This window comes from Doryrhamphus excisus, chromosome 18 (genome assembly GCF_030265055.1).
Source record: "Doryrhamphus excisus isolate RoL2022-K1 chromosome 18, RoL_Dexc_1.0, whole genome shotgun sequence".
Classification (NCBI taxonomy): Eukaryota; Metazoa; Chordata; class Actinopteri; order Syngnathiformes; family Syngnathidae; genus Doryrhamphus; species Doryrhamphus excisus.
The window spans coordinates 7,873,503-7,897,594 of NC_080483.1; the positions used below are offsets into that span (position 1 = coordinate 7,873,503).

General features: G+C 44.9%; 1 protein-coding gene across 4 annotated transcripts in view; it reads left to right on the forward strand.

The window, feature by feature from the left end:
- Positions 1-24,092, forward strand: part of kif5ab (kinesin family member 5A, b) — a 132,123-nt gene that overhangs the window by 86,053 nt on the left and 21,978 nt on the right. For all 4 annotated transcript variants that reach the window (XR_009120040.1, XR_009120041.1, XM_058054644.1 and 1 more), the window contains exons 12-19: positions 3,532-3,740; positions 4,688-4,756; positions 6,654-6,860; positions 18,048-18,194; positions 19,984-20,172; positions 20,677-20,794; positions 22,497-22,558; positions 22,946-23,055. Coding sequence is in view for 2 of the 4 variants with exons in the window: in XM_058054644.1 (XP_057910627.1) it covers positions 3,532-3,740; positions 4,688-4,756; positions 6,654-6,860; positions 18,048-18,194; positions 19,984-20,172; positions 20,677-20,794; positions 22,497-22,558; positions 22,946-23,055 (1,111 nt within the window). In the remaining 2 variants the exon portion in view is untranslated. The remainder of the gene's footprint in view (positions 1-3,531; positions 3,741-4,687; positions 4,757-6,653; positions 6,861-18,047; positions 18,195-19,983; positions 20,173-20,676; positions 20,795-22,496; positions 22,559-22,945; positions 23,056-24,092) is intronic.

A 24,092-nucleotide genomic window follows, 5' to 3' on the forward strand; every position in this document is an offset into this window, starting at 1 on the left:
CTATCCAAATCTTGTGTATTGTCCTTATTTTTGCTTTTTCAGCCTTCTTTATCTGCCTCTGTCATAGAGGTGACAGAGAGTGTGTCTGCTTGTGGTGATCAATTCTGAATGACAATACACCCAAGTGACGCCTGTCACTGACTGGCTGAAGGTGCTGTAATCAATAAAGAGGTGCCAGGTCCAATGTGTCACAAAGCCTTATGCATGTGGCATCACCGTGTACTCCATCACGTGTCCCCAACCTTTTTTGACCCACAGACGGCTTGTGATCCAACATTATAGCGATCTAATGTGTCTTATTTATTATATATTATATAAAACTAAGACAGTAACAACATCAAATTAAAAGCACTGGGTCTTTTACCCAGCATCCACCAGTGCGTGCCCGGAATTTGTTTTGCTGAGAGAAGATTACATCGCTGTTAGGCAGTGTGCTAGCATGAATTAACTTGAGGTTGTGCACCAACAAATTAGCATGACATTAGCACTCAATAATGTCATCAAAATTTACGTTTATGCATTCCCACATAGTATCAGCATTTGAGGTCAAATATGAGGTGAAAGAATAACAGAATGTTAGCACACGCACAATGGTGCAATCAAGGACCATCGAACAAAGTTGGACAGTTCGCCACTCACAACAAAAATCATTCATTCATTCATTTTATACCGCTTATCCTCACAAGAGTTGTGGGGGTGCCAGCCAATCACAGGGCACATATAGACAAACAACCATTCACACTCACATTCATACCAATGGACAATTTGGAGTCGCCAATTAACTTAGCATGTTTTTGGAATGTGGGAGGAAACCGGAGTACCCGGAGAAAACCCACGCATGCACGGGGAGAACATGCAAACTCCACACAGAGATGGGTGGAATTGAACCCTGGACTCCTAGCTGTGAGGTCTGCGCACTAACCACTCGTCCGCCGTGCAGCCCCAACAAAAATCATTCACCCATTAATTTTCTACCGCTTATCCTCACGAGGGTCGCGGGGGTGCTGGAGCCTATCCCAGCTGTCTTCGGGCAAGAGGTGGGGTACACCCTGGACTGGTGGAAACCGGAGTACCTGGAGAAAATCCCGGGAGAACATGCAAACTCCACACAGAGATAGCTGAGCGTGGAATCGAACTCAGGTCTCCTAGCTGTGTGGCCTGCGTGCAGCCAACAAAAAACACATACATGCAAAAACTATATGATTTGGAAGTGTATTTTCTATTTAAATCAAGCGACCAGTATCAGCCCGTGGCCCAGTGGTTGGGGCCCCCCTGATGTTAGCGACGGTTGCCTCTGCTCAGTAATGTGCCTCAGGGTCGAGGTCAAAAATAGGAGCGGAGAAGAGAACGACATTGTGTGGGGAGGAGCGTGCACACTGCCACCAACACTGTCACAATGATCCATTAGGAAATTAAAGGCCTTCCTTTCTGGAAGGGACGTAGACCAATAGAATGTAGAGCAATGTCCTGATGGCATAAGTGATGTATTACCACTGACATGGAGCTTTTACTTGTTTAAGTTGCCAAGAATTCACTAAGGTTTTGTTCATAAAACCTGCTAAATTTTGATTTTATCTGCCTTTACACAAAACGATCCCTCTTCACTAGAGGCAGGCAAATCCATGCGAGTATCAGTAGTGTCGATGGGTTCAGTTGTTTACTATATTTATGCTCACAAATATATGTTATTTTGTGGTGTTGATCACGTTGATATTGATGTATTTGTATATTGTTATTCCAAGAGTTAAACAATATGCAGTATACTGTAGATACCATACTGTATAAACATAACAATATAAACAACACTACAATTTCACATTTTCTGCCATTTTCCTTAATTCACGAACAAACCATTTTAACTACAGATAAATAATTGGGTCACAACTGTCCGTTTAAAGATGTGGTGTAACCAGGAATACACACAGTACCGTATTGATTAAAACAACCTGAATGCCAGCCAATCACTAAGACTGAAAGGTTGGACATTGTTATTGATTTAAAATCTATTGTGTGTGTGTAATTAACAGTGCATCTATGTACTGCTGTATACTTCATGTGCTTTGGTTATGTGTGATCCAAGTTTGTGTGTGTGTGTGGGTGGGTGTGCATATGTGTGTGAGAGTAATTTAAGTTAGGGTAGCAGCAATGAACATTTATTGCTGTAACACATCAATATGGAATGAGCTGCCAGCCTAATCCTAGCCTAACCCTAACACCTAACCCTAACCCCCTAACCCTAACCCCCTAACCCTAACCCCCTAACCCTAACCCTAACCCCCTAACCCTAACCCTAATCTAACCCTAACACCCAAACCCCCTAACCCCTAACCCTAACACCCTAACACCCTAACACCCTAACACCCTAACCCCTAACCCTAACCTAGACCTCACAGTTAGGAGACCCGAGTTCAATCCACCCTCGGCCATCTCTGTGTGGAGTTTCCATGTTCTCCCCGTGCATGCGTGGGTTTTCTCCGGATACTCCGGTTTCCTCCCACATTCCAAAAATATGCTAGGTTAATTCATTCATTCATTCATTTTCTACCGCTTATCCTTACGAGGGTCGCGGGGGTGCTGGACCCTGTCCCATTGCAGGGGCACACTGGCAGGACTTTGCAACTGATTGTGCATAAATCATTGAGCATTTATCTCTTTGACAATATCAGTATTGCATATACGTATACGCTAGCATAACTTCCAAAGCCTTTTGACCACAATCCATAGGGGGCGACCACAAGTGTCATTTACAGTCGTGTGAAAAAGTCACCGCATTCACTCAAGTCACTCTGAACCGCTATATACAAATAAGTGAAAATGTGTCAAAACATGCACCGTTACTGTGTAGCTTGTGCTATTATTTCTCTGACAAATATGCCACATGGTGGCGCTGTTACTAAACCTTGAAGTTTAAATTTCTCACACATCTCATTGCGCTCTACAGAACAGCCGTGTCACCACGAAATTTGGTATGAGCCTTTAAGTGACTGACAAGCACACGTGTGTAAATTTGAGCAAGATTGGTTGAAAAACGGGCGGCACGGCGGTCGTGTGGTTAGCGCGCAGACCTCACAGCTAGGAGACCAGGGTTCAATTCCGCCCTCGGCCATCTCTGTGTGGAGTTTGCATGTTCTCCCCGTGCATGCGTGGGTTTTCTCCGGGTACTCCGGTTTCCTCCCACATTCCAAAAACATGCTAGGTTAATTGGCGACTCCAAATTGTCCATAGGTATGAATGTGAGTGTGAATGGTTGTTTGTCTATATGTGCCCTGTGATTGGCTGGCGACCAGTCCAGGGTATACCCCGCCTCACGCCCGAAGACAGCTGGGATAGGCTCCAGCACCCCCGCGACCCTTGTGAGGAAAAGCGGTAGAAAATGAATGAATGAATGAATGGTTGAAAAACATGGGCGGGGCTGTGCATGTTTTACTAAACCTTTTCACCTTTTAGGGGCACCAAAAAAAATGTCATTTACAGTGATGACTGCATTTTCTGTCCATAACTGAGTTACCATGTAATCTATTATTTATACAGGTGAGGTTTCAACAGTGTTGGATCATGAGGATCAAAGGTCAGAGGAGGAGGCAGACCTCATGCTGCCGTCACCCGACTCGGAGGAGCCGGTGCTGGATATCTGCAGCCCTTGCTCCCTCGCGTCCTCCATCGTGGTGCACATCTCGGAGGAGGAGCGTCACAAGTACGAGGAGGAGATCCGGAAGCTTTACAAACAGCTGGATGACAAGGTGATGAATGGGTGCACACGGTGTACAGCTGGTTATACAGCATGGATCCAGTAATCATGACAATGGTATGCACATAGGAATAGAATATGTGCATATTGCATGTATTATTCATGTTCATCAATTCACAATTGACACAATTCACACGTATGGGCTCATGTATCTTATGAATTAATGGATCAGGGGGAATAGAATATGCTTTATGTGGGACATTTAGAAACATTAGAGCATTTTACACATCATAAACGTGTTTGCATATGTTAGTGTGTACCATATTCAACATCTATATATCTATGTAGTAATTGCACACAATTGCACATAGGGTTGTAACCATCGGTACTACAGTGGATTAGTGTCATTAACTTTTCAGAAGGTCCAACTTTAACTGAAACATATTCTAACAAAATACATTTTTCCCTTAAGAAATAATGGAAAACTAATGAATCTGTTCAGGAAAACAAAAACACATGTTTTTATAATTTTACAATGATAGTTTTACATGCAGAAAATAATCGAAAATACATATAAATAATGAATGTAAGGGGTAAATAAACAATTAAGTTTAGTTTTACCTTCATTAAAGACGTGATTGGTGCCAAAAACACGAGGTGGCAGCTCCATCAGACACCACCTTCATGTTTTGCCATAAGTTTTTTCTAGAATTTTGCACCTCAAGTATCTGCTTTTCATTTAATGACTGCTGCAGAATAAGCCAAAATTGAACTAAAGAAAGAGAGCATTTTGATTCTCCTCTGATTTCGCTTCAACATTTGCAATAAAAGTGACTGTGTAGCTCCAGAACCCTACCCTTGTTCTTTCTTCAATTGCCATTGTTCACTCGTAACACAATCCAGTACCTAATGATACGTTCAATGAGTGTGTGTGTGTGCCATATTCTTATCAACAGATGCGTATTTTTATAGTTCAAATACCATGAAATCTGTGTGTAGGATGCTGAGATAGACTACCAGAGCCAGATGGTGGAGAAGCTGAAGGAGCAGATGCTGAAGCAAGAGGAGGTAACCACATAAATAAAGTAACATCATTTGATTAGTTTGGATGAATGTTCCCTTGAAGACTTAAATACACTTCAGCTGTCGAGAGCGTTATCATGCGGTTTCTTGAGAACGGAGAAGAAAAACTTTTTTTTTTTTAATTGCATAGTGCCAGCATTTAAAAAGAACATAAAGCTTGTCTAATTGCGTGTTTGTGTAAAAGCGTCGGAATGCTTGACGAGCTTATGGTGATGACACGCCCGCATCAAAACAAATAGACTGCAATTACATGAGGTTCGCTGCAACAGGAGAGTGGAAACAAGCGCTATAACAACCTGGCCTGCTGCTGCTTGGGTTGACGTGGAGGTAACTATCCACATTAACTTAATGGATTTACATCCATTGAAGCGAGAAACAAACAAGCGGTGAACTCCAGCCAGTCTTGCCGTGTCCATGCATGAAAAGAACCCGATGGAGGCTGCCAGCACACCACTGAATTATCCGTTTGCACATTCGCACACTCCCGGCTGAATCATTCTGTTCAATTACACCTGCTCTATGTGGAGCAATGTTTATGCATGTGCTACATAAGATATCCTGTAATTACATGGCATTAATCCACAGCTTTCACATACTGTACCTCAAATGCCTCCAAATAAAACCTCTGTATAATAATAATTGCCATAAGTTTTATATATACTGAGTTAATATTACAATCATTCATTCATTCATTTTCTACCGCTTATCCTCACGAGGGTCGCGGGGGATGCTGGAGCCTATCCCAGCTGTCTTCGGTCAAGAGGCGGGGTACACCCTGGGCTGGTGGCCAGCCAATCACAGGGCACATATAGACAAACAACCATTCACACTCACATTCATACCTATGGACAATTTGGAGTCACCAATTAACCTAGCATGTTTTTGGAATGGTGGAACAGCGGACGAGTGGTTAGCGCGCAGACCTCACAGCTAGGAGACGAGGGTTCAATTCCACCCTCGGCCATGTCTGTGTGGAGTTTGCATGTTCTCCCCGTGCATGCGTGGGTTTTCTCCGGGTACTCCGGTTTCCTCCCACATTCCAAAAACATGCTAGGTTATTTGGTGACTCCAAATTGTCCATAGGTATGAATGTGAGTGGGAATGGTTGTTTGTCTATATGTGCCCTGTGATTGGCTGGCGACCAGTCCAGGGTATACCCCGCCTCTCGGCCAAAGACAGCTGGGATAGGCTCCAGCACCCCCGCGACCCTCGTGAGGATAAGCGGTAGAAAATGAATTAATGAATGTTTTTGGAATGTAGGAGGAAACCGGAGTACCCGGAGAAAACCCACGCATGCACGGGGAGAACATGCAAACTCCACACAGTGATGACCAAGGGTGGGATTGAACTCCGATCTTCTAGCTGCGCGCTAACCACTTGTGCACTTTGCAGCCTATTACAATCATATATAAGTTAATATTACAATCAGAGTCCTATGAGTCCACTTTTTTGGCCTATAAAGGTAATTAGAATGTTTTATTCTCGTGTTTAACGATGCCAAAGTTTCATTATAGGAAGTGAGTGTTTTGACCTCTACTTTTACCCTGATGTGGTGAAAGGAATAGTTTCTGTCAGACAAGTGTATCATGGGGTTGTAACGCAATCAAATGATCTGCTATCTGATGTTTATGTGAAGGTTAATGGATGCTGAGTCTACTGTTACCAATGGTATTTCTCCCTTGTTTATGATGACATATGTATATACTGTATGTACTTGAAATAGTGGCCTTGACTATTATACAATTTTATTCTTCACACATATGAGTAATGCTATTGCTAACCAAAACAGCACAACCTACAGAGTTTTCTTACTGACTTCCACTTAATTTGTACAAATCATTTCCAGTGAAAATCTATAACACTTAATCTCCATGTGGCCTAGTTCCTGGCGTCCTCCAGGGGTGATGGTGAGAGGGTACAGTCGGAGCTGGGCAGGCTGCAAACGGAGAACGAGTGTGCCAAGGCGGAGGTGAAGGAGGTCCTGCAGGCCCTGGAGGAGCTCGCGGTCAACTTTGACCAGAAAAGCCTGGAAGTGGAAGAGAAGAGCGTGCAGAACAAGCTGCTGGCTGAGGAGCTCACCAAGAAAATGGTGGGTGGATAATTCATACTGAGTGGGTGAAAAGCCTTGATGCTAGACTTTGGAAAGAAGTACTTTTAGCCAGCTACTGTAGCTTGAATGCTATATATATCTCAGTACACATCATGCTTTTTTACATACTTTTCTGGACTATGGACTATTATTCATTCATTCATTTTCTACCGCTTATCCTCACGAGGGCCGCAGGGGGTGCTGGAGCCTATCCCAGCTGTCTTCGGGCGAGGGGTGGGGTACATCCTGGAATGGTTGCCAGCCAATCACAGGGCACATATAGACAAATAACCCTTCATGGTGGGATTGAACTCGAGTCGCCTAGCTGTGAGGTCTACGCACTAACCACTCGACCACCGTGCAGCCACTATGGACTATTATTAGTCCAAAAATATTGAAAGACAAGTTATATGTATGGCTGGCGACCAGTCTGGGGTTTACCCCGCCTCTCGCCTGAAGTCAGCTGGGATCAGCTCCAGCACCCTCGTGACCCACGTGAGGATAAGCGGTAGAAAATGAATGAATGAATGAAAGTTATATGTATGCCTGGCAACCAGTCCGTAGTTTACCCCGCCTCTCGCCCGAAGTCAGCTGGGATAGGCTCCAGCACCCCCGCGACCCTCGTGAGGATAAACGGTAGAAAATGAATGAATGAATGAATGAAAGTTATATGTATGCCAGGCAACCAGTCCGTAGTTTACCCCGCCTCTCGCCCAAAGTCAGCTGGGATAGGCTCCAGCACCCCCGTGACCCTCTTGAGGATAAGCGGTAGAAAATGAATGAATGAATGAATGAATGAAAGTTATATTTATGCCTGGCAACCAGTCCGTAGTTTACCCCGCCTCTCGCCCGAAGTCAGCTGGGATAGGCTCCAGCACCCCCGCAACCCTCGTGAGGATAAACGGTAGAAAATGAATGAATGAATGAATGAATGAAAGTTATATGTATGCCAGGCAACCAGTCCGTAGTTTACCCCGCCTCTCGCCCGAAGTCAGCTGGGATAGGCTCCAGCACCCCCGTGACCCTCTTGAGGATAAGCGGTAGAAAATGAATGAATGAATGAATGAATGAATGAATGAATGAATGAATGAATGAATGAATGAAAGTTATATTTATGCCTGGCAACCAGTCCGTAGTTTACCCCGCCTCTCGCCCGAAGTCAGCTGGGATAGGCTCCAGCACCCCCCGTGACCCTCATGAGGATAAGCGGTAGAAAATGAATGAATGAATGAATGAATGAAAGTTATATGTATGCCTGGCGACCAGTCCGTAGTTTACCCCGCCTCTCGCCTAAAGTCAGCTGGGATCAGCTCCAGCACCCTCGTGACCCTCGTGAGGATAAGCGGTAGAAAATGAATGAATGAATGAATGAAAGTTATATGTATGCCTGGCAACCAGTCCGTAGTTTACCCCGCCTCTCGCCCTAAGTCAGCTGGGATAGGCTCCAGCACCCCCGTGACCCTCTTGAGGATAAGCGGTTGAAAATGAATGAATGAATGAATGAAAGTTATATTTATGCCTGGCAACCAGTCCGTAGTTTACCCCGCCTCTCGCCTGAAGTCAGCTGGGGTAGGCTCCAGCACCCCCGTGACCCTCTTGAGGATAAGCGGTAGAAAATGAATGAATGAATGAATGAATGAAAGTTATATTTATGCCTGGCAACCAGTCCGTAGTTTACCCCACCTCTCGCCCGAAGTCAGCTGGGATAGGCTCCAGCACCCCCGCGACCCTCGTGAGGATAAACGGTAGAAAATGAATGAATGAATGAATGAATGAAAGTTATATGTATGCCAGGCAACCAGTCCGTAGTTTACCCCGCCTCTCGCCCGAAGTCAGCTGGGATAGGCTCCAGCACCCCCGTGACCCTCTTGAGGATAAGCGGTAGAAAATGAATGAATGAATGAATGAATGAATGAATGAATGAAAGTTATATTTATGCCTGGCAACCAGTCCGTAGTTTACCCCGCCTCTCGCCCGAAGTCAGCTGGGATAGGCTCCAGCACCCCCCGTGACCCTCATGAGGATAAGCGGTAGAAAAGGAATGAATGAATGAATGAATGAAAGTTATATGTATGCCTGGCGACCAGTCCGTAGTTTACCCCGCCTCTCGCCTAAAGTCAGCTGGGATCAGCTCCAGCACCCTCGTGACCCTCGTGAGGATAAGCGGTAGAAAATGAATGAATGAATGAAAGTTATATGTATGCCTGGCAACCAGTCCGTAGTTTACCCCGCCTCTCGCCCTAAGTCAGCTGGGATAGGCTCCAGCACCCCCGTGACCCTCTTGAGGATAAGCGGTTGAAAATGAATGAATGAATGAATGAAAGTTATATTTATGCCTGGCAACCAGTCCGTAGTTTACCCCGCCTCTCGCCTGAAGTCAGCTGGGGTAGGCTCCAGCATCCACCGTGACCCTCGTGAGGATAAGCGGTAGAAAATGAATGAATGAATGAATGAATGAATGAATGAATGAAAGTTATATGTATGCCTGGCGACCAGTCCAGGGTTTACCCCGCCTCTCGCCCAAAGTCAGCTGGGGTAGGCTCCAACATGCCCCAGCAGAAGATGACTGGATGAATGGAAGTTATATGTAGTATTGTGGTCACTAGGTCACTATCGATGAGACATTACTGGACATTAGATTACCTTTCCATAGGGGGCGCCACAAACAAAACAGAATGAAAAAATGTCTCTTCCCATTCTGTGTGGAAATGGTAAGATTTGGGCTTCTTACTTTGTCCTTCTTCCTAACTCTGTTTGAAACCATTTCATAAGTTTAAAATAAATACATTGGAGGCTAAGTAGTTAGCTTGGGAGCATGCTGTGTTTAAAGCAGCTGCCTTTTCTTGAGTCTTTACAGTGATGCTGTAGCCTTCGCATTGCAGTTCAGCAATGTGTTGTGGTGCATAAAGGTGACTAATGGGGTGTTAGGCCATGTCCATGGGGCTCTAATAATGATAAAAATTATATTTAGAAAGTCATAAACAGGTATTCAATAATATTGAATTCCTACTTTGTGGAAATCCACTTATCACGGTTGGGTCTGGAACCAATTAAGAGTGATAAACGAGGGTATACACTGCATGCACTGTCCAATGTAATATATGCCATATCTCACATACAACAATGCAACATTAATGAGACAAGAGGACACAATGTTAGCAACACTAGCTAGAATTATTGGATTCAAGTTACGATGTACAAGGAAACCTGTTGTTTTTGTAACGTTGTCTTCTGTGAAGTGGGGGCCGTATACAAGGGGTGGGGTCATCTAACTAGGGGTGTAGCAGAGGCGGTATGATGAGGAAGGAGGAACCTAGACGTGGAACAATCAAGTCAGGGAGATTGATAGATAGATTTTTTTAACGTTTAGTGCTCATAAACCACCTCTAGGAACACATATTACTGTTATAAAAATCATAAAAATGTCAATTTTGCATAATAGGGGACCTTAATAATAATAATAATAGGGCCTTTAACAAAGATGCTCAGTTTTGATGAATGAAGTTATTAGTATTCAGCCGCCTCAAGCCCAAGCTTTTATGCCTTTATTCCCACATAATGAGGGTCACACACACAACTTACAGTAAATAGTTCATCAACAAAGAGGAAACCTCACAATAGTTTGTCTGTTGATGACTGGAAAAAGTGTGCACATCACTGGAGCTTTAGGCAGCTGGTTTTTAAAGTCATGTTGGGCACAGCAGGGTCAGCGCTGAGTGTGGGCCATAATTCATATCAACTCTCCTCTTCGGAATACTTATTCATGCTCCATCGTGAATTCTGCAGCGGTGTCCTCGCATCTTTCAAAGGCAGCTCAGACTCCTGAAAAGACTGAAAAAAGACAGCTGGGTCATTTTTCTCTGCACAGTTCAGTTCATTAAAATCAGACACCACGTTTACAGTATTTCATCCCAAGTTGCATTGAGAATGAAACTACTTTTTTTGTAAGATTTATTTTCATTTCACTCTTTATTAACGGTGCACTTACATTGTTATGCAACATGTCTGCACTTCAAAAACGCATGCCTGTGCTTGTGCAATTAAAAAATGATATACTTCCAGGGCTGTACGCTTAGCTTTTTCACTAGGAGACGTGCTCCTAAATGAAAATATTTAGGCACAATTAGGAGCAAATTAAATTAACAATTTTATTATTAAACTCAAACAACGTACACAGTAACGCACATGTGCTGTCACGCCCTGTGTGGGTTCGCACGTGACAGTTTATGTTTAAGTTTCCGGCCTAGGTTTTGGTGTCCGTTTTGTACTCTTATTTTGTATTTAACTTCCTGTTTTGCCCTGTCGTCCTTGGTTGCCTTAATCACCCACACCTGTCCCTAATTTGTGTTTGTATTTAGTTCAGGTGTGTGCATCTCCCCTTTGTGGGATTATTGTATAGTTGTCCATCAGCTAGTTGAGTTGCCTTTTCCTGCTGCTGCATTTAATGCATGAAATAAATATTATTTACCTGCATTTGGTCCTGCTCTCTGCATCCTGGGGTCGAACCGTAAAGCAATGAAGCCGAACCGTGACAGAATAATCCCACCAAGTGACGACGACCTCGCGGAGAGCGATTTTTGGACCTGGCAGCGTTTGAAGGCCATGGAGGACGAGGAAATGGCGATACCGCTATGGGAGATGGAGGACTTGGTGTGCGGTCCGGACGACACGTTCGTCGCTACGGCGTGGTTGTATCCCGGACCCATCGATGACTCTCCAAATCCTCCGCGACGCCGACGCAAGCCGCGGCGCCACAGAGCGACGCCTAGTTCGCCTTCCCCTCCACGCCAAGTCGAGGTGCACCCGCCCTCATGCCCTGCCGGCTTCGACGAACCCGATGACGATCCCGCGGAGCTCGACGAATGGACCCGGCAGTTCTTCGAGGCGATGGAGCAGGAATGTGCAAGGTACACGCCGGAGGAACTGGATACCATGGTGTGGGGGCCGGACGGCACCCTAGTGCCCATGGCGTCGGTGTTCCCAGTACCCGCTGCACACCCTCCGACACGGCGGCGTCGCCGACGCACGGCACGTCGCCAAGAGGTGTGGCCGCCCTCTTCCGCCTCGCCATGTCACGCCACGGCACAGCTCAACCCTCTCGCTGTTGCCGAATCCCAGCCCGTCGTGCATTCCCCGACGGCTCCCGCGCCAAGTGGCGAGGCGCCCCGGCTTCCTCCAGTGCCAAAGCCACGCAGCCCCAGGTGTTTCCAAGACCCGGCTCCCGTGCCAAGCTGCGTGGCCTCACAGATTCCTCCAGTTCCCAAGCCACGCAGCCCCAGGGGTTTCCAAGACCCGGCTCCCGTGCCAAGCTGCGTGGCCTCTCAGATTCCTCCAGTTCCCAAGCCACGCAGCCCCTGGGGTTCCCAAGACCGGGCTCCCGTGCCAAGCTGCGTGGCCTCACAGATTCCTCCAGTTCCCAAGCCACGCAGCCCCAGGTGTTCCCAAGACCCGGCTCCCGTGCCAAGCTGCGTGGCCTCACAGATTCCTCCAGTGCCCAAGCCGCGCAGCCCCTGGGGTTCCCAAGACCCGGCTCCCGCGCCAAGCTGCGTGGTGTCTCGGATTCCGCCTGTACCCAAGCCGCGCAGCCCGAGGGGTTCTCAAGACCCGGCTCCCATGCCAAGCTGCGCGGCGTCCCTGATCCCGCCTGTGCCCAAGCCGCGCAGCTTCAAGCCCAAACAAGTGGCTGTGGCCGGGACCGCTGACCTGGAGGAGCCAGTGACCCTACTCCAAGCCTCCCTCCTCCCTACCCTGGTTTCGGCTCCCTCGGATGACGGCGTCTGGGATCCGCCTTCGAGAGGGGGGGCTAGTACCACCTGCTGGGCTATGCTGGAAGCACAGCCCAGCCCGCCTATGGAGCGGGGGGATGGCGCCACCTGCAGGGGGAGTGAGGAGGCACAGCCCACTCCACCTGCAAGACGAGGAGCAGGGCTTGCTGGAGCAGATGATGAGGCTCTGGCTTGGACGCCTGCTGCTTCGCCGTCTCCGCGTCGGGGCCGGACGCCTGCTTCTTCGCCGTCTCCGCGTCGGGGCCGGACGCCTGCTTCTTCGCCGTCTCCGCGTCGGGGCCGGACGCCTGCTTCTTCGCCGTCGCACCCAGGGCGCCCCCCTGAGGACGCCTACCTTGCGCTTGGTCGAGGGCGCCCCCCGGAGGGTGTTTACCGACCTAACCATTTCCTCCATCACGTGGAGGGGTCTTGCTGGCTCCGCCGGGCCTGCCGCCCCGGCCGGCCCCCTGAAGGGTCCCATCGGCGACCCACCTCCGGTCCCCTCACCACCCTTCCCTCTGAACTGTTTCGGATGTCTGGGATCCGTCCTTGAGGGGGGTGTACTGTCACGCCCTGTGTGGGTTCGCACGTGACAGTTTGTTTGAGTTTCCGGCCTAGGTTTTGGTGTCCGTTTTGTACTCTTATTTTGTATTTAAATTCCTGTTTTGCCCTGTCGTCCTTGGTTGCCTTAATCACCCACACCTGTCCCTAATTTGTGTTTGTATTTAGTTCAGGTGTGTGCATCTCCCCTTTGTGGGATTATTGTATAGTTGTCCATCAGCTAGTTGAGTTGCCTTTTCCTGCTGCTGCATTTAATGCATGAAATAAATATTATTTACCTGCATTTGGTCCTGCTCTCTGCATCCTGGGGTCGAACCGTAAAGCAATGAAGCCGAACCGTGACATGTGCACTTGTACATATAAACACAGCGCCATCACAAGGCCTACATTTCCCAGGGACTACGTATGGCTATGTATGGTATGGATGTATCATACATAGTAGAGCCAGACCAATATCGGAATTCTGGGAATTGATACCGATATTTGGGACTGAGAAAAAACTATATTTGATGTATCGGCCGATGTTCGATATATATCGGCAGATGGGCCAATATAGGACCAAATATATAATAATATATTAAATATATAAGACCATTAATATACACAGGATATAATACTGTGAATGAACATAAATTCCTATAGTATCAAAAATATGAAATAATACAAAGAAGCAGAATAGAAATTAAAATCTGGAATTTATTATTTATTAGTAACCGTGTTCATGTAATATTTTGTTCCTACGGCCGAGTCGTTAACACTCTCACGCCTCACAGCTAGGAGACCCAAGTTCGATTCCACCCTCGGCATCCATGTGTGGAGTTTGCATGTTCTCCCCGTGCATGCGTGGGTTTTCTCCGGGTACTCCGGTTTCCTCCCACATTCCAAAAACATGCTAGGTTAATTGGTGACTCCAAATTGTCCATAGGTATGAATGTGAGTGTGAATGGTTGTTTGTCTATATGTGCCCTGTGATTGGCTGGCGACCAGTCCATGGTGTACCACGCCCGAAGACAGCTGGGATAGGCTCCAGCACCCCCGCAGCCCTCGTGAGGATAAGCACTAGAAAATGAATGAATGAATGAATTTTGTTCCTACAATGTGTCGTTCATGGGCCCACGGGCCGCACTTTGACATACCTTGTTTACATAGTTCTAACAAATTGCTAACAAATGAGTGAGTCCATGCTGTGTTTTTCTAGCACAATCAGGCAAGCTTCCACAACGGATTTGTGTAGGCGTGCTCTAGCCGTGAGCCTCTTGTGACCCCTTTGGTGATGAGTAAATGCAAGAGGAAACAAACACTTACTCGCGTTCTTTTTGAATGCACGCTGAACAAGAATTTGAAGTAGGGTTACGATGCATACACATGAAAATAAGTATTTTAGTGCATGAATGGGGGAGCACAAGCGAGCTTGTATGACTTGTATGGCTCAACGTTCACTCATGTTCACTCCTTAGTTAATGTCAGTCGGTGTGAATTAACATTTTAAACATGTTAAATTATATGTATATATTTTGACTCTAAATTGCAGGACCAGCCTGCCTATGAAAAAAGCGTGACTTCTCCAGTAATCCCTTTTTTATCACAGTTAATCGTTTCCAGACCATACCTTGATAAGTGAATTTCCACTAAGTAGTGTTAATTAGTTATAAACCAAATATGTTTGTCGTAAGAGTATAGAAAACCTGACCTAAATATGTTTGTTAACGTTATTAGAGCCCTCTAAACATGAAATAACACCCCTATAGTCACACTCCTATTGCCTAGTAGACATAATAAGAGAAAATAATTCTGGGGGGGGGGGGGGGGGGGCGGGGCAGGAAGTGACGTCCATTATGGCTGCAACAGTAGCCTGTGTTTGGGATTATTGTGTCTGTTTTGACATCACGCCAAACCTGCAAACCTGTTGTTCCAGACATCAAGTGTGGCGCTTGTGTGTCTCAACAAACATTACAGTAACATTGCTGACACCTAGTGGCCAGTGTAGAATACTACATTTCATCGCGTCTTTGAATGCGTCTCCTGGATGCCCTATATTGGTATTATATATACTTCATTTAGCCATTTTAATGAATTCAAACGCATAATGTAGGAAAATAATACATATAATTTGCTTAAATATGCATATTTTTTGACAAATAATTGTCTATAATCAACTGTGAAGAAGCTGTATTTATTAATGAATATACTGTATGTAACAGTACAGAGGGATTACTAATTACTATACTTATTGTACCTATTTGGAATGTCCTAATATATTGGTGAATGTGAGTCCAAATGGTTGTTTGTCTATATGTGCCCTGTGATTGGCTGGCGACCAGTCCAGGGTGTACCCCGCCTCTCGCCCCAAGACAGCTGGGATAGGCTCCAGCACCCCCTGTGACCCTCGTGAGGATAAGCGGTAGAAAATGAATGAATGAATGTTAAACAGTAAACTAATGTCCATTCCAGTTTTGTTCCATTGAAGACTAATAACTGCAGTAATTACCTTGAGTTGAACCATATATTTTTTAAATTAGGCTTTATATTTCATTGTTTTTACTAAGAAAGAACAAATGACCTATATTTTTGCAGCCAATATTGCACCATTGCACCAATTTTTGGTGTCTCCGTCCGGCCGTCACCTCAGCTGACTCACCTTGTTCTCATGGGGCTTCTCCTCCTGCAGGGGGCCTGGCCATCACTCACTGTCACTGACACTCATCTGCACCACCAAGCCGTTTCTTTTCACTCGTGCAGACATTTAAGTCCTTCTACGCACCGTGACCAAGTACCCTATTCATCATTCCCCCCAATCTCGAATCACCGTCCATTAATCTCTCTTGAACATAAATGCCATTTTTCCCCTTTTCTCCTTAAATAAAAGCATTTTGGTTAATTATTGACTTGCACTGTAATGACAAAGGGCGTGACCTGAGAAATAATAGTGGCGAAAATGAAGATGGACTGAATGATGCCGCAAAGCGAGGGCTAATTAACATTGCTGCAGATGAATCAACTTTGGGGACCTCAAATGTGCCAGAATAATCTTTTAAGACCATCAATCTCACCATAATTAATGCTCAACTTGAGATGAAATGATGCGCCATCAATAAAAGGAAGTAAAATGGCCACACTGAGCCAATAAACACATTTTTCTTGTTGTTCATGGTGACGGGAAAAAAAGCCTTGTTGTTTGTTAGGTCAAATCATTTGTTTTGCTGGTAAATGGATTGTAATTTTCTCTCTGGGGCATTGATGTAGCCCGGATTTTTAATTATGTAAGAAAGGCAAGGCTATTGTTAGCGGCGTGTCTTCTCTACAAAATGGGTAGCATGAAGTACAAGCTGGCAGCATCACTCACATTGCGCTAGCGTGCTAGTTTTATTGATTTGCTCTTTAGTGGCTATAAACTTTGAGCAGCTTGGATGTCTTTAGCCTCTTTCACACAGAGCCTACATTTATGCATCTGTTTATTTGATACAAAATCTAGTGACAGTATGTGTGTGTGTGTGTATCCTCCTTGGTGTGTAACATACTTTTTCAACACAACAAGGCATGAGAGTTCAACTTTACGATCCACATTGTAGCATACACTATCACACAGGCACCATCCCGCCCCTGTTACTGTATTGAAGCCTCTTTCACACAGAAATCCTGCAAAATTGGTCCACCCTAACAGTCGGCTTTTTATACAGAACCCAGCAAAAAGGGACTATGTCGCAACTGTTGTGTGCTATCACACTGACCCGTCCCAACTCACTCGCTTTCACACAAAGAGCCTGCAAAATTGGTGCATGAGATTCGTCACAGTATCTCCTTCACTTATGTGTCTGTGAATTCCACACAGAACCAAGCAAAAAATAGATATTAATGCAACTGTGTGCACTGACACCATTCCGCCTCTGTTGCGGTTCTGAAGCGCCTTTCACACAGGCATCCTGCAAAAGCGGTAGATAACAGTTTGCATTTTCGAGTCTGTACGTGTCTGTGCATTTCATGCAGAATCTAGCAAAAAAAATATTTTGCGACAACTCTGTGTACTTTCTTACAGACATCGTCCTGTCTCTGTTACAGTTCCGAAACCGTTTCACACAGACGTCTAGCAAAATTGCCACATCTGAGTCATCAAAGTCCTGTAGCTCCAGCATTTACAGTATGTGTCTGTGCATTTCACACAGAACCCAGCAAAAATGGACATTGCCGCAACTCTGTGTGCTTTCACACAGACACCATCCCGCCTCTGTTACACTTTTAAAATCTCTTTCACACAGAGATGCAAAATGGGCACATGAGAAGGCCTTTGCCTTTGCCTTTCATACAGAACCCAGCACCCATCCATTTATTTTCTATGCCGCTTATCCTCACTAGGGTTGCGGGTATGCTGGAGCCTATCCCAGCTCTCTTTGGGCGAGAGGTGATGTACACCCTGGACTGGTCGCCAGCCAATCACAGACTATCCCAGGATATTGAAGCAACTGCTTTCACACAGCAATACATCATGCAGATACAATCAGATTATTAGATGCAGCCATGTCATATGATTATACATTTTTTTAACCACAGCAGGGCTGGTAAAGTGAGTCCAAGGTGTTAAACTTTGCACTCCAGTCCTGGCATTGCAGTATACGCTTTCACACAGGGGTGGTCCCACATCTATTATTCTCTGAAGCTTCTTCCACATGGAGAAATTTGCAGGAGATGTCTGATTTCTGTTTAAATGGTTCATGCTCAAATACTAGCTAGGATGAGAGCTTTCCCATATGGAGGGTTCAGATCCAGTTGTGATCAATTCAGTGTCCTAAAAAAGATGATTTTAAGGGAAGTATGAAAAAGGTTTTTTTCACATAAGCTGCCTTCTCCCCTCTGGCTTCCCCCTTAGGCTCGCCTCATGGCGTTGGAGACGGAGCTTTCCCGCATCCAGGAGGCAAGCCGCCACCAGAGGAAGCGCATTGCAGAGGTCCTCAACGGACTGATGCGGGACCTGAGCGAGTTCAGTGCCATATTGGGCAACAGGGACATCCAACTGGTGAGAGAAAATGAGATGCTCGGCGTGGCCAAACATGACACTCATTTAAAATGCTCACAACATTTTTACATATTTATAACCGCACTTTTAAAATATTCATCAGGAACCCAAGCAGGCTTCATGTTGTATCAAAGTTGAACTTTGATACAACATTTTGTTATTTAACATCTTCCCTTTCATGTGAAGAATTTGAACACCGTTTGCAGCAAAGCACTAATTGCATGATGAGGAGCTCATCATTAGCACAAATGGAAATGAAGAAAAGTAAATTACTGGAGAAATTTGATTAAAATGACACAATTAGTATCATTTAAACCAGGGGTCTCAAACTTGCGGCCCGTGGGCCAAATGAGGCCCGCAGGATGCTAGTTTGAGGCCCCCGCCTTAATAGTTTGATATGGATGCCGTATGGTTTCATGTACCCAGAAATGACAGCTTAAAGCTGCGTGCACACCGGACACAATTGACGCGATTTTGCCCCGCCCATACGCAAGCGAACGAGCCCGCCTGTTTTAGTTTTTCTCTCATCATCCATGACTGAGATCAAAGCACTGAAAAAGTGTTTTTTTTTGAAAACCTGATGCGCCCCAGCCTCACCCAGACCCTAGCTCCAGTGGCCCCCAAGTAAATTGAGTTTGAGACCCCTGATTGAAACTGTTCATGTTGTAATGCTATTAGCATGGCTTTTTTAATTAACACACAAAAATGAGTGACATCACAACTTTTTGGGAATACGTATAAAAATAATGAACATCTATTGTGGTATTTCCTGCTGAAAATATACTTTAACTCCAAACATGGCCAGGGTATGAATCATTCTGAGCTTCACTGTATGCTTTTTCTTTGTTTTTGTTATGCCTTAGCATACACTACCGCTCAAAAGTTTGGGATCATTTGGGAATTTTTTTGGCCAGTCTGAGATATGGCTTTTTCTTGGCAGTCCTGAAAATGAATGAATGAAAAACTTGGATTAGCAGCCATACCAGGAGATTGATGCACAGGACTGACAGTTGTTGATAGTAGGCCTCTATGCAAAAATGTAGATTGTTCTTTGAAAATCATCTGATTCATTTTAATTGTTTGTAAAATGGATAAAAATGTTTGTGAAATGGAAAAAATTGTTTTCATTGAAATGCATGAAAATTTGTTTTTTTGGGGGGAGAAATTTGCAAGTGATCCCAAGCATTTGAGCCGTTGTGTATGTGATTGTGTTTTACCAATTTAACTACTTTTTCTTTGTATTTTATCTTCTAAAGTATAACATTTTAGACCAGTGGAGTCCAAAATGCGGCCCTCAGATGTTTTTTTATTGGCCTGCAGCCCATAAAATATAACAAGAAAATGAAATAACATAACCATTCATTCATTCATTTTCCAGCTGTCTGGTGGGCAAGAGGTGGGGTACACCCCGGACTGGTGGCCAGCCAATCACAGGGCACATATAGACAAACAACCATTCACACTCACATTCATACCTATGGACAATTTGGAGTCGCCAATTAACCTAGCATGTTTTTGGAATGTGGGAGGAAACTGGAGTACCCGGAGAAAACCCACGCATGCACGGGGAGAACATGCAAACTCCACACAGAGATGGCCGATGGTGGAATTGAACCCTGGTCTCCTAGGTCTCCTCGACCGCCGTGCCGTCCATAACAGAACCAATAGACAAAAAAAAAATACAAATAATGTATTTGTATTTTCTACTTTCCCAACACTGCCAGATGCTCTTTTAACAACGTTTACTTGTGGTTTGTTCTCACTACACTAAAACACTTTGTCTTTCCAGTCCATTGAGATCAAAGGCGTTATCGAGGAAGAGTTCACGGTGGCGCGGCTCTACATCAGCAAGCTTAAGTCAGAGGTGAAGTCCATGGTGAAGCGCTGCCGCCACCTGGAGAACCTTCAGGCAGAGTGTCACCGCAAGATGGAGGAGACAGGTCGAGAGATGTCCTCCTGCCACCTCCTCATTGCGCAGGTAGGACGAGCGTAGCTCATCGCTCCATCAGGCTGAGTACAAGCGGATCTGTCAGTCGGCCAGATTCATTCTGCTAAGTGTTTGATACACGAGAAATATTATTAACGATTGACGGATTGCGATGTATGTTAATCATTGGGAAAGCTTGGATACACTTATGTGTGTTGACTCATTGTCAGTGGATAGTAAATCTAGTTAAACACTGACTACTCTAAAGTGCATCCAAGTTTAATTTCTATAGTATTATCTCTTAAAAAAAAATCAAATGTGAGACTCTACCACTACTGTGCTTGCAGACAATCATCTGGAGTATTCCGTGTATCGACACGATGGTGGAGTGTTAATCTTCCTGTTCTTGCAAGCTAAACAGTTTCCCTCCAGCGTCGTCATTAATACTCATGGCCGTTGCACTTCTGTCAAGTTTGCAAGCCTTCTAATTGTTCTCTGAGGTCATCTGCATCTTTAACGTGATTAAATTGCTCCTCTGATTGGATCGTTTTCCAGCACGAGGCCAAGATTCGCTCGCTGACGGAATACGCTCAAGACGTGGAGCTGAAGAGGAGACAGTTGGAGGAAAGCTGCGATTCTCTGAAAGAGGAGCTGTCCAAAGTCCAAGCTGGAGGTAAGCAATGTATACAGTATATGATATATCATGCATATCATGCATATATAAAGTATATGCAGTTCACTTTATGCTTTGAAATGACATATTTACACTGGAAAAAGAAGGAGGATCTTATCAATAGCTCTGTCAGGGAGAAGCAGGTTGATAAATCAGGCTGAGAGCAAATCCACTCCAAGAAGGCAAGCAGCCTGCAGCTTTTTGGAAAACAATAGTAAAACAGACACGCTCTCCCACTGCACACTGGAAAGGCGATTAGGTAGCTGTTATGTTGTTGTCAAGCAGCACAATATCAGGACAAAATAAATAATTAAAAATTTGTAAACAGCCGCAGTGAGCTGAAACAGTGAAACAGTGACAGTAAGTGACTCTATGCTTAATACAATTGAACTACAATGGAGAGTTTTTTTTCTTCTCGTACAGCAAGGGGAAAAAACTCAACTTAGTGACTTCAATGCATGAATGGTTCCTGTCATGGAGCACGTAAGGAATAGCCTGACACATTGACAATAAATTGCCTGCGGCCATGCCAAACCCGCAGATGCACATGAAAGAATCAGGTGAATCAATTCACTTCACTACTAAACTAAGCTCTGTGGTTCAATAGAGAAATATGGTGAAGAATCATGTGGTGCATATTAATTACCACAGGTGGAAACAGTGCCTCTTTCTATTAATGGCACCCTGTTTGAGACCCTGCTCAAACTATCACCATCCCCACTAATCTCATTCAAGGTGCAGTTCCCAGCATGCCTTGTGTTTGTGTTGATCATACTGCTGGGAGAGAGATAGTGGCAGTGTTGCCGCACACTGATCTGGCGACATTCCAAACCCTTTTGATGACATATTTTCCAGGAATATCATAGGCATCATAGGGGAGATTTATGGTATTTGGGGACTCAAAAGTGAAAGCACGTATTGTTCTGCTAACAAGTGCTGTCTGACAACCAGTCAGCTTGACCACAGTCAGATGCCACGGGGGTGAAGCTCACTATGTTTTACACTGCGAGATCAAAAACGCTACTGTTTTTTAAAGGGGACCTATAGACTCCTATGGACTCCTATAGAGCAGCTACACACAATAACCCTCACAGAAAAATGTTTAGATTTTCCAGAATCTGCACCTATTCCAGCTGTATTTATTTGATTTGTGCTCCTATAGAGCAGCTACACACAATAACCCGTACAGAAAACTTTTTAGATTTTCCAGAATCTGCACCTATTCCAGCTGTATTTATTTGATTTGTGCTTCCTGCTACAACAATCTTTTTTAATTTATTCCACCCACGGCCCGCCACTGCGCTGTGATTGGTCACACGCCGAAAGTGCTTCGTAACTACGAACCATATAAAGAGGTCCACACTAGCTCTGAACTCATTCATTCATTAATTCATTTTCTACAAGGGTTGCAGGGGTGCTGGAGCGTATCCCAGCTGTCTTTAGTCGAGAGGCGGGGTACACCCTGGACTGGTGGCCAGCCAATCACAGGGCACATATAGACAAACAACCATTCACACTCACATTCATACCTATGGACAATTTGGAGTGCACGGGGAGATCATGCAAACCCGACACAGAGATGGCCGAGGGTGGAATGGAACCCTGGTTTCCTAGCTGTGACGTCTACGCGCTAACCACTCGACCGCCGTGCAGCCGAGCTCTGAACTGTGTCATAACATTTTTTAACGCGTGTGTGTTGCAGAGACCATTTCACAGTTGGCTAGGAGGGAGAATCACTCGCTGCAGGAATCCTTTGACATCCAGGTAACCATGGTAACAAGTGACCACAACCCAATACAATGGCCATTTTTCACATTGCTATCAGCTAACTGCAGATCGCCAACAGTCGGTTGTGACGCTACACCACATCGCTTCTGTGCTTGACTGCGTGATTGATTCATCCTATTATTGATGTTTATTTTCCATAAATTGATTAAATCAGGTGCCATTCTTAATTTATCATATTAGGAAGACATTTTAGACAATTGTATGGTTAGAATTTTGTGGTAAATTTCGGTCCAGCATGGACCAACCCTTTAGGATAAACTACAACATATTCAGCCGTGATGATTACCTTTATCCATATTGTTTGCGCCTTTTCATCTGCTGTGATTCTTCTTAATTCTCCTCTCTTGTTTGGTTCTTCCTCAGAAGTCTCTGGAGGAGCAGATGGAGTCGCACCGCGCAACGCACAGCGAACAGATCGGCTGTCTGCGAGACAAGATCAGTGAGCAGCAGAGGATCATCAACGACTTAACAGAGTCAGTGCCTCATTGTCATTCATCACCTTCTCCGCACCGTTTTAGAAAGTAGGAGAACTTTAACTACACCTTCATAGTTAAAGTAATAGGGGGCATATTTGGCTCGCTCAATTAAAAAAAGTAGGGGGTTGTCCCAGAAGGTAACTCTGGCAAAATGCAGGGATCTGCTAAGGAGGGTGTGAGAGTGTAGATATATAAACCATAATGTCAGGAATACAAAGTCCAAGGTGGTAACTTTGGCTTTAGAGGACCTAGGAGTTCATAATAAAACCTCAGCACGTTCTGGAGTATCAGATGTGAAAACTGTAGAGCAGACTACTTCTTGTATATTATTTCCCAGAAGGCTTAGCTGTCTGGTAATACCCAAATAGCAGCAGCTGCAGATCTTAATGTGATTTGCTGCAGCCTGATTCTTAATAAGGTTGAAAGTGGATGTATGCTTGTCAGTGAGGGGGAAGTTGAATCAGAACATACATTGTAATGGAAATATTAAATGCTACTCTATTCAGGTTTATTGTATTTATTTTTGTTTTCTGATAATACCACTTCCTATCTGTCAAAACACCATTAAAATATTTTATAATATGTTTAATTCATGAAGCGAGAGCTTTAGTGCAAACGTAGGCCGCACAGTCAGGACATCAGGAAGACCTGGGTTCGATTCTCCACTTGACATCTCTGTGTGGAGTTTGCATGTTCTCGCCGTGCATGTGTGGGTTTTCTCCGGGTACAAAACATGCTAGGTTAATTAGCGACTCCAAATTGTATGTATCCAAAGGTATGAATGTGAGTGTGAATGGTTGTTTGTCTATATGTGCCCTGTGATTGGCTGGCCACTAGTCCAGGGTGTACCTCGAATCTCACCCAAAAACAGCTGGGATAGGCTCCAGCACCCCCACAACTCTAGTGATGATAAGCGGCATAGAAAATAGATGGTTCGAGAAACTAGCATTTTTTAAGTTAATCCTTAAAAACAGTAGAAACAATGCATTCCTGTCATATAGAGGATCTTTTTGACTCACATTTTTGCAGTAAAT